The sequence below is a fragment of the Lupinus angustifolius genome, chromosome LG04 (genome assembly GCF_001865875.1).
Source record: "Lupinus angustifolius cultivar Tanjil chromosome LG04, LupAngTanjil_v1.0, whole genome shotgun sequence".
Taxonomy (NCBI): Eukaryota; Viridiplantae; Streptophyta; class Magnoliopsida; order Fabales; family Fabaceae; genus Lupinus; species Lupinus angustifolius.
The window spans coordinates 15,056,486-15,068,242 of NC_032012.1; the positions used below are offsets into that span (position 1 = coordinate 15,056,486).

At 27.5% G+C, this 11,757-nt stretch overlaps 1 protein-coding gene across 1 annotated transcript; it reads right to left on the reverse strand.

Annotated features, from left to right (window-relative positions):
- Positions 230–4,088, reverse strand: LOC109345972 (ras-related protein RABA4d-like). Its single transcript, XM_019585293.1, has 2 exons — positions 3,720–4,088; positions 230–920 (listed from the first exon to the last, which is right to left on the reverse strand). The coding sequence occupies exons 1-2, from the start codon at positions 3,944–3,946 to the stop codon at positions 470–472; spliced, it is 678 nt and encodes a 225-aa protein (XP_019440838.1). The 5' UTR covers positions 3,947–4,088; the 3' UTR covers positions 230–469.

Below are 11,757 nucleotides of genomic sequence, written 5' to 3' on the forward strand. Positions count from 1 at the left end.
GAATTCCAACATTTTTATTATTCAAAACTCTTTCAACCAAATCAAACAACACTTTGAAAACCCTTTGCGAAAGCTAGCTCGAATTAGTAATTTAATATTGAAAGACTGAGGTAGCAAGTATATGTGGATACTACAACCCCTTACCTTTTTATTTGTTCGCAACAATGTTTTTATACCTATTTATTTGCCTGTTTAGCACACACCTAAAAATTTAAAAACTCATGAACAATAAATCACTTCATAAACCATGTTGAATAAGTGGAAATTTGTATTAACAAATGTGAATCCTAAAGTTTGAAAGAGCTAAGAAAAGAACATGTTGCAACCAACATGCACACTAATAATAAATACACAACCTAAATTTTGGTGATGCCTTATGAGAAAAGTTACAACTCTCTTCACAAATGCCTATATAGACAGAAATAAACTGAGCCATAAGCTTCCCAAGAAGAATCAAAATAAACAAAAGCTATGATGCAAAACAGCATCCACCCTTTTTTCCACCTGCACCCATTTCTTGGCTTGGAACAATTATTCTGCTTCCTTTCATAAGCCCTGCACTCCCATTTTGATCTGCATTATCATTTGTAGTAAGTATTTTCTTGCCATTAATTTTGTATATCTCAGTTAGAATAGTCAGAAAGCAAGTTTCAACATTAGTGGACTCAAGTGCTGATGTTTCCATAAAGAATAGGTTCTCTCGTTGCGCAAATTCCTCGGCGTCTTCGGTTGGCACTGCTCGAAGAGTTGCTAGATCACACTTGTTGCCAATTAGCATAATAACAATGTTTTTGTCAGCATGACCTCTCAATTCTTCTAACCACCTGGCCATGTGATCAAATGATTGACGCTTTGTCATATCGTAAACTAACATTGCTCCAACAGCGCCGCGATAGTATGCACTAGTAACTGCCCTGTACCTGAAAAAGGAGAGAAGAACAACAACTTTCAGGGCTACAATGGCAAATTAAAGCTTCTAATTCCACAAGTACAATGCTAAAAAGGTTTGATATGTTCTGAAAAGAAATCATTCAGGTAGTATCCAACTATGATGCTTACTAAGCAAATACTTGAGTGAGGAACAAACTGCATATATAACTATGATGTGAACCAAGCAAAGTGAAAGCCGAAAATAGACTATAAATCGAAGCCAAACCGAAAGCAAGCAAATTAATTTTCAGTTGCATATATAAGATGGCATCCAGAAAAAAGGGAAAAGATCAAATTAAGAAAAGAGTAAAGGCAAAAACTCTAAGCAAAACCCACAAGGCACAGTTAACAATGTATATAATGTACTTAATCACATGATCCTGCAAACAACCTTACTCATCTGTTCAAGAAGACAGTACCATGGTCAAGTTGGAGATATGTTTCTTTGGTTATCTACTCAAAACAATGTTATGAAAATCTTATTCATAAATCTGCTGCCAGGATATCGAATGATCTCTGCTGTCTAGTTAAATCCTCACATTGTAAAGATGTATAAATGTTTTAACTTTTAAGCATGAGATTAAGACAGACACAATGGTTTGAATATTGCACTAAATAAAGCTGTGTAATTTCAGTATTTTTCCATAAAACTGGAGAATGGCAAAAAAGCTTCAAAACTAGCTTGATTTAAAGCTTAGTATTACTTCTGTCTGCTGGAATGCAAGGTAATACTAGGGGTGAACAAGACCTGACTCGACCCATAGACCCGACTCGACCCATAGACCCGACTCGACCCATAGACCCGTCTCAACGTGATGACTTAGGGACAGGTCTGACCCGTCCAAATAGATAAAAAAGGTCTGACCCATCCAAATAGATAAAAAAGGACAGACTCGTCATAAAAAAATGATGGGTTCGGTTCTATGTCCAAGTCACCTGACCTGTCCCTTATAGTTATATACATCAATAATAGTTGAATAAGTACCTATCAATATTCATTATGTTCAGCCCACATAACTCAAATAACTATAAGCCTCTGAATCTTGATTGATAGAAAACTAGTTAATTTATAGTTTTGGTGTACTTTTGTGTAAACTCCAATTTAAGTTTCATCTTTCAGTTAATAGCTAGTTATTGTATTCATTTTTTGTGTGAACTTTTGAGTATTGACATGTTGTCATTTCAGTTTAGGTTGACACTTACAATTTAAATTGTTCTGAAATTTTCAATGTCTTCTATAATTTTCAGTCACGTAATTGTGATAGTTTTTAGTTTGAAAGATGTAATTTACGGTTAGTAGTTTATATACTGATGTATGTGGGATGCGGGTTTTAGTTAAGTTTATATACGGATTGTGATAATTTGCTTAAAGATTTGAGAAACAAAATCTACTTTTGTCATTTTATCTTTTTTCAACCTGGATGCGTCTCTATCTTGACACGTCTTATTTTGGACTTGTCCCTCACATGTCCATCCTAATTAGGACGGGTTTGGGTTCAAAAATTGACCCAATCAATATTTAGGGACGAGTGAGGGACATGTTTAACCCGTCCCATTCTTACCCTAGGTAATACATACAACAATTTTGGAAATGAACATGCAAAATAGTAAAACCCATATACCTTGGGATAAGAAACAGGAAAGGGAAATGAAGATGGTTCAAAAATTTGGATGCTAATTTCTATCTTACTGTAAACTAAAATAAGATCATAAATGAAGGAAAAATCATACGTTTAATAATTAGCCCACAAAAGTCACTATGATATTCAAAAAGCAAGACATATAAAATGAAATTTCTTATGATGCACCAACCAAAAATAGATAATTCTCTGTCAAAATTCTTCTAAATCTTTCATTGAACTCTAGATAGTAATCCTAGTCAGATCCACTATAGTAAACCACCATTTTCCACACAAATCACATGAAAATAATACAGCCAAGTTTGCACATATACATTCTTGAACCAACCACCATAATAGTTAGCAAACATACATTTATAGAAATAAGAAAGAATTCAATGAAATGATTTCTCTTTGATGTTTGAAATGCTCTCGAAACTGTATGACATAAAATTCTGTATACGAAACTCTCACTTAGTGACACAAAATCCCGTATACCTAAAATATATTTCTGGTTCAAATTTTGACAGTATAAGTTAGCATTCTTTCAGACTTTCTGATAGATAGTGATCCATACCACTTTAAAACCCATGCCAAGCTAAACAATACTATTTTAGAAACCTTCCTCCCACTCTTTTCTCCATTTTCTTCTATTTTTCAAATTTGTTAGCCCTGCCCATAGTGACAGAAACAATCACATCCATTCTTTAAAACCAGTAACACTATTAAGTTCCATTCAAAACCCATATGAATTCAACTCTCCCAACAAAAAAACATTAAAACCACGTCCCAGTATTCGAGACTTCCACCTAATGGAATATACAGAAAGTAAATGTAGTTCTTCTTACAAAAGTATGGAACTATAAATAATAGCTGTATTCATTCTTCCACTTATTTTATATTTGTTTTCCTCCAATAAGTTAAGAACATTAACCTTAATAGTTCTATCATTTGTCGGGACGAGTAAACAAAAAGAAAATATAAAAATAACATTCTTAAAAAAATTAAGAACCCACCATTATGCATTAAACTAATAATTTTACATTTATCAAACTAAACTATTAACAATTTAACACCACCAAAAACGACGTTTAGCGTGAGATTTTTTCAATAAATATAAAAAAAAACTAAACTTGAATCAAATTTTATGGCTAAAACAAAATGTTTTACCTTTCTTGGCCAGCAGTGTCCCATATCTGAGCCTTGACAGTTTTATTATCAATGATGAGAGTCTTAGTCTGAAATTCAACACCAATTGTTGCTTTTGAATCAACATTGAATGCATTTCTTGCAAAACGTGCCAGCAATTGAGTTTTTCCAACAGCAGAATCACCAATCAATACAACCTTGAATACATAATCAATCTTTTGGTTATAATCACCGTACAAATTCGACATTCTCAAAAAAAATTCTTCCTAATTCTAACCGATTTAATTTAATATCTATATATAATTGGAAACATAGCAACTCTGAGATCATTCATCGTCACAACGGCGATTATTTGATTGATCAAAACAATGAAAGAAATTGGATGAAGAAGAGAGATCGGAGGTATTGTTCGTTTTCTCAGGATTAGGTAACGTGATTTACAGGGAATAGTTATCATCATTTATTATTATCGTCATCATATAATATTGAATCTTAATTTTTATTATTAATTATTATCAGTGTTTTGTAAAAAAATTATTATTATTTTGATACTACGAAGTAACGAATTAATCTCTTTCAAGTTTCAGTATATGTGATTGTCTTTCCTAACAAATGTTGCCTCTTATGAGTCGAACATTTAATATTTGGGTCATTCTGGAGTTAACAATATCTTGCACCACTAGAATAACGTCTTTGTTGGTAATATAAAATGTATTATCAAATACTTGTAAAAAAATACATATTTTTTATGACATAAATATAATATATTTTTATTTCATGCATGTAGCGTATGGAACTAAATGTTGTATTTGAATAGAAAAGAAATCTAAGAAAGATTGATGTTGATGATATTATGTTCTTCAGATTTTGAAGTCATAAAAAATTCTTAATTTTAGTTTGGTCATTAGGTCAGACAACATACTAGTTTCCTTCATTATAAATAGAAGTTGAATCATCCAATTTTGTGCTAGCAAAATCCAAATATTGTTTTTGTTTGGGTACATAAATCTGAATGTTGTTGTTGACAACATGTGCATGCAAACCAAAATTCATAGGGAAATGATCTGAAGTGCCTCTAATTAGTCACATTCAAGGATAACATTTCTATGACCTATATTCTAAGTTAATCTCAAATCATGTTTCATAGTTAAGAGTTTCGTAGAATTAGGAGATTCAATCTCAAAATTTGCTGAAAACCTCGATAGTTATTTGACCTCTAGGTTATGTATAGCACCACTCCACTAATTATATTTACTCTCATAATACAACTCTCATCAATATTAAACTTCACCTTTTTTGTCATGTAGGAACACCTATATAATCTAGATATATCATTCTCATTGGAATCAAAATTCTCAATATTAAACCAAAATTGACTATGTATATAGATATTAAACAATTAAAGAAGAAATCACATATAGTAATAGGAGATTTTTAATAATAAAAAAATGGTTAATAAATTTTAAGATATGACAAATATTAAGAGATGTTTTTCCATATCTATTTGAGATATACTTTTTTCGTGAAAGTATATTAACTTTTTGGGTAGATAAAATAGATAAATTTGATGTGTGATTAAATAATCATCCACTATAGAGGAAACATTTATTTTATAAAACTTATTTTCATAAGTAACTTTATCCACGGGTGTTTGGTTCAAGTGATATATACTATAACATAACTTTCCTTTAAAATGATATCTTTTAATTGACATATAAGAATATTTTACGCTTAATTGAATATTTGTAAATGTTGGCACCTCCTTCTGAAGTGTATGTGTACAAATTCTTAGATGTTTTTGACATAGTTGGTTGAGGGTTAGAAAGATATCCAGCAACATCATATGTTGCTTTGTGTTGTCTTTTTTTTTTTTTTAAACAAACTCACATTAAATGTACTATAAAAGGACTATGTTTTAGACCATTTTAGTGTCCTTAAGTTGGATCAGCATAATTAAGGGTATATTTAAGATGTGAGTTTGAAAAACTGGGTTATAGACTCTATATTCTGAAAGGAATCAAATAATAAATTCCAAGATATAAAGATATTAGGGTATATTTCCCAATATATCAATTTAAACTATGATTGAATAGTAATCCAGTGAAAAGAAAAATGTATCCTTCACATAGGAAATTATTCTTTATTCATTCTAGTATAAACTAGTATTCTTTATTCCTTGGTGTTATTGGTAATGCGAGTATTTTTATTCTGAATCTTATTTTTTATGCAATTAACGGCTAGATTTGACACAATGGCAATGTTGTAGTAATTTATTAATTAAAATTAATAGGTTAAATGCTTTATTGCAATAATTATTTAATATTATATATCATGTAATTATTTATCTCAAAACCTTTCTATCTACATATGATTTAATTATTTTCTATATATTTTACCATGATTATGTTTGTATTTGTGTTTACAACTTTATTAATATTTGATTTCGGAGTTCAATGGTGTAGGAAGTTGTGAGAAGCATTAATAGATAGCTTAAACTTTATAACTTGAAATTCATAATTAACTTTATTATTTACTAGCGTGTTGGTAGTCACTCTGTGTCTGCCGACCCACATTTTTTACTTTTTAGTATTGAATATTTAATTTGTATATATTTCATTTTACTTTTTTCGTACATGATGTTATAATTTTTTGATAAAAATATAAAAATGAATTGTGATATTATTAAAAAATGCATTGGTAGTTTGATATATTTAGTGGATGTAACTTCCTCTAACCTTCATTTATATTTTTTATTGTGTGGAAAAACATTGTAATAATTATTAATTATAAGGGCAAAATAGGTAAGTGAAAATTATGTCATATAGGTAGTTATAATATATGTTGGCTTCATATATATATTAGTGTGTACAGGCACTTCGTGCCTGCCAACGAATATTGTGTGATACTACATATTCAATTTTTATATATTTCATTTTTTTGAATTAAAATGTATTTGTGTGTTCGGTATACTTTATATTATATTTTTTGTGTTTACGATAATGTTTAATTTAAGGTGAGATATGTGGTTAATTAATGTATGGGTGATAGCTGCTTAGGATTATATAGTTTTTTTTTGTAAAAATTAAATAATGTTAAGGGCAATAAAGGAAATGAAAATTACACTATAGGGAAAGTTATTTCAAGTTTTGGCTTTATATAGTATAGATATATAGATAATATATAAATATAGAAAAATATTATAATAATTATTAATTATAAGGGCAAAATAGGTAAGTGGAAATTATGTCATATATAGTTATAATATGTTTTGGTTTTATATATACTAGCATGTCGACCGGCACTTTGTGCCTGTCGACCCGCATTCTTATTGCAATATATAAACTTAAAGAAAAATATTGATTTAAGAAGATAAAAATCATTATATGATTGTTAGATATTATTATTGTGTGAAAGTTTTTATTAGTTATTAAAGAGAGAGGTTAAAAAGGATAAAAATGAAATATTAAAATTATATCATATATGGTAATTACCACTTGTTTTTGCTTTATTAATAGTATAAATTATAGATATTAGATTTGTTGATCCTAATTTCTAGTCATAGATTTTAACAATGTCACATATAGATATCCCTCATTCCTAGTGACCTTTAACTCTAAAATTAATAGTCATAGTTGTTTTTATAATATTTTCTTCATCGATTCACTATATGACAATGAGATATTTATTTTAAGAATTGAAGTGAATTATTAATGGTGTTGAATCCTTGAAGATTTCGAGTAGATTATCTACCTTTTCTAGTAGAAAGCATGTCACCATTTAATGCTCATCATTTTTTATTAACCGTGTTCTCTCCTTTCATCTTTTCTATTTGTCGATTTTTAAAATAAAAATAAATAAATTTTATTGTAGTTTAGAGGAATAAAATGAAAATTAATTATTTATACTATATATATATATATATATATATATATATTATATTAGAGTAATTACCTGGTTGGATTTCGTCTAAAGCCAAAAAACTACTAGATTTCTTCGTGTGTCTCGAATATACCTATCTTATAAATACTATCACTGATTATTAAAAGCACGAATATACCTATTCTCATTATATTTTTCATACTAATAAGGAAACTGAGGAAACTGGTACGACATGGATTGGTTGAAACCTTCCATAAGAAAAAAGTAATGTTTGTCGAATTTCAAAAAATAAAACATATTGTCAAACACCACATATGATAAAGTTAATTTTATAATACTAAAAGTATGTGAGTAAATAGAAAATAATAAATAAATGCATGAGAATATAAAAAATAATATTTATAATTTATTAATTACAAATGATAGGTTATATTTTTATTGTAATAATTCTTTAATGTTGTATATCACATAATTATTATATGAAAACCTTTCTGTCTACATAAGATTTAATTATTTTCTATATCTTGTACCATGATTATGTGTGTATTTATGTTTGCAACTTTACTAGTATTTGACTTCAAAATGTACCAAAACAAAGTATTTGACTTCAAAGTTCATATGCATAGGAATCTGTGAGAAACTTTATTTGATGGCTTAAATGTCATTACTTAAAATTCATAATTAACTTGATTATTAATACTATATTTGTTGATCCTAATACCTAATCACAAATTATAACAATGAATTTCTCACAAATTCGTACACCTATGAACTTTGAAGTTTGAAGCCAATACAAATTAAGTTGCATACACAATTACACAGATAATCACGGTACACGATATAGATGATAATTAAATAATATAAGGTAGACAGAAAGGTTTTGAGATATTAATTACATGATATATAACATTAAATAATTATTATAATAAAGCATATAACCTATTAACTAAATTAATTTTATCATGTGTGGTGTTTGACACAATTTTTTAAAATTCAACAAACATTACTTCTTTCCTATAAGAGGTTGAATTCCTATCTGTTTCCTTGTTAGTAATGAAAAATATTAACAGAAAACATGAAACTTTAAAATACTTAGCTTATAACAATTTCATGTCTAGATATCCATCATTCTTAATGACCTCTAAGTATATAATTAATAGTCATATTTATTTATATTTACAATAAATTTTTTTACCCAAAAAAACAATATTATATTTTCTTCAACGGTTCACTATATGACAATAAGATATTTATTTTAAGAATTGAAGAGAAGTTCTAAGGGAGCAAGTGAATTATTAATGTTTTAAAGTCTTGAAGATTTGGAGGAGATTATCTATCTTTTCTAGTGGAAGCAACATGTCAACATTTAATTCTCATCTTTTTTTACGAACCATGTTCTCTCGTTTAATCTTTTTATTTCTCGATTTTTTTAAAACAATTAAATTTTATTGGAGTGATAGAGGAATCAAATCGAAATTAATTATTTATACTAGGTATATATTAGACTAAGTATGTGGTTGGATTGCGTCTAAAGCCTCAAAACTCCTAGATTTCTTCCTGTGTCTCTAATATATCTATCTTATAAATACTATTAGTGACTTAAACAACAAAGATTATAAGTTAATTACTTTAAATATTCCTTTTTTCCCTCTTAATATTTTTCATTACTAATTACAAGGAAACTAGTAGAACATGGATTTTGGTTGAACTCAAACTCCAACAGGAAAAAAGTAACGTTTGTTAATTTCAAAAAATGAAACATATAGTGTAAAACACTCCATATGATAAGTTTGATTTTATAACACTAAAAAAAGTGAAAACATAGAAAATAATAAATAATTCCATGAGAGTATAAAAATTAATGTTGATATTTTATTAATTAAAATTAATAGGTTATATGCTTTATTTTAATAATTATTTAATGTTATATGTCAATAATTATTATCTCAAAACCTTTCGGTCTACATATGATTTAATTAACACCTGTATCTCAAGATCATGTATTATTTATGTCTGCAAAACTTTATTATCATTTCACTTTAGAGTTCATAGGTGTAGGAATATGAGAGAAAATTTATTATACTGATTAAAAATTTTAACTTGAAATTCGTAATAAACTGTATTATTTACATTATATTTGTTCATCCTAGTTGATAATCATAAATTAGGACAATGTCATGTCTAGATATCACTCATTCCTAGTGACCGTTATATCTATAATTAATAGTCATATTTATGTTTACAATGTTTTCTTCAAATGTTCACTTATACGGCAATAAGAAATTTATTTTAATAATTGAAGTGAACTTGTAAAGGATCAAGTGAATTACTAATGGTTTAGAAGTCTTGAAGATTTGAGTAGGTTATCTAGCTTTTTCTAGTAGAAGCAATATCATTATATTTTGTCCCTCATGTTTATTGATTGTATCTGTTTGGTTCACAAAAATTGAAAAACTCAAAATGATTCTATAAATTTAAAATATGGGTCAAATTATTATTTTTAGGGTTAAATTAGTTTTTGTCAGGTGTTGTAAAACATGATAAAATAACTAATTTGATCTACATTTAAAAAATTTGGAATGATTTTGAGTTTTTCAATTTCTCAGAGACTAAAATAGTTAGATTGAAAAATATGATGGATTGAAATGAGTATTTACTAAAAAAAAATGAACTGGTAGAGGAATAAAATGAAAATTATTTATATATGTTAGACTAAGTACATCATTTCGTTTCAAGCTAGAAAACTACTAGATTTTTTCATGTGTCTCTAATATACATATCTTGTAAATATTATATCTACTTAAATAACTAGGATTATAAGCTAAGTAATTTAAAGTGCCATGTTTTCTCTTAATATTTTTTATTACTAACAAGGAAACAGATAGGACAAGGATTTGGATGAATCCAACCTCTTATAGGAAAAAGTAATGTTTGTTGAATTTTATAAAATTAAACATTGTGTCAAACACCACATATATATGATAAATTTAATTTAGTTAATTAATAGATTATATGCTTTATTATAATAATTATTTAATGTTATATATCATGTATTTAATATTTCAAAACCTTTCTGTCTACCTTTTATTTAATTATTATCTATATATTGTACGATGATTATATGTGTATTTGTGTATGCGACTTTATTTGTATTGGCTTCAAAGTTCATAGGTGAAGGAATTTGTGAGAAAATTTTATTAGATAGCTTAAATTTTATAACTTCAAATTCGTAATAAAATTTAATATTTACATTATATTTGTTCATCCTAATTGCTAATCATGAGTTATAACAATGTCATGTCTAGATATCCCTCTTTCCTAAATGACCTTTAAATCAATAACTATTAATTAATAAATAAGGCGATATTTTATTATATTCAGTTTATGTGTTGTGTTAGTAGTTTATGAGTAGTTTAGCAAGTTACTTCCACTTTAGAGGAAGTTGTGTATGTAATTTGTGAAACTGATTGTAACCTCTTTACTTTCCCTATTTTAAGGCTGCCACCTAGTACATAATATACATCAGTTTACAATTTACTCTTCCTAACAATATATTTATTAAAAGAATTGAAGTGAACTTTTAAGGAATTGGAATAGATTATCTACCTTTTCTAGTAGAAGCAACATGTCACTTTTTTAAACAATTAAACTTTATTATAGTGGTAGAGTAATAAAATGAAAATTATTTATTTATACTTCGTATATATTATACTAAGTACCTAGTTGGATTGTGTCTAAAGCCCCCAAAGCAACTACATTTCTTCCTGCGTCTCTAATATATCCCTCTTACAAATATTAGTAGTGACTTAAATAACTAGGTTTATAAACTAATTATTTTAATTTTTTATCATTTCTCTTCATATTTTTCATCACAAACAAGGAAACTGGTAGAACATGGATTTGGTTGAACCCAAATTCCGACAGGAAGAAATAATATTTGTTGAATTTCCAAAAATAAAATATCCTCTCAAACACTACATATGATAAGTTTAATTTTATAACATTAAAAGGATGTGAATAAATAGAAAATAATAAATAATTGCATGAGAATGTAAAAATTTATTGATACTTTATTAATTAAAATTAATAGGTTATATGCTTTATTGCAATAATTATTTAATGCTATATGTCACTAATTATTATCTCAAAAGTCAAAACCTTTCTGTCTACGTGTGATTTA

What these genes read in the sequence shown, in the direction of transcription:
- LOC109345972 (XM_019585293.1), bottom strand. Translation starts at nt 3,946, where the DNA reads ATGTCGAATTTGTACGGTGATTATAACCAAAAGATTGATTATGTATTC. An exon ending in GACACTGCTGGCCAAGAAAG is followed by an intron (nt 921 to 3,719) that starts GTAAAACATTTT and finishes CTCCTTTTTCAG; the next exon opens with GTACAGGGCAGTTACTAGTG.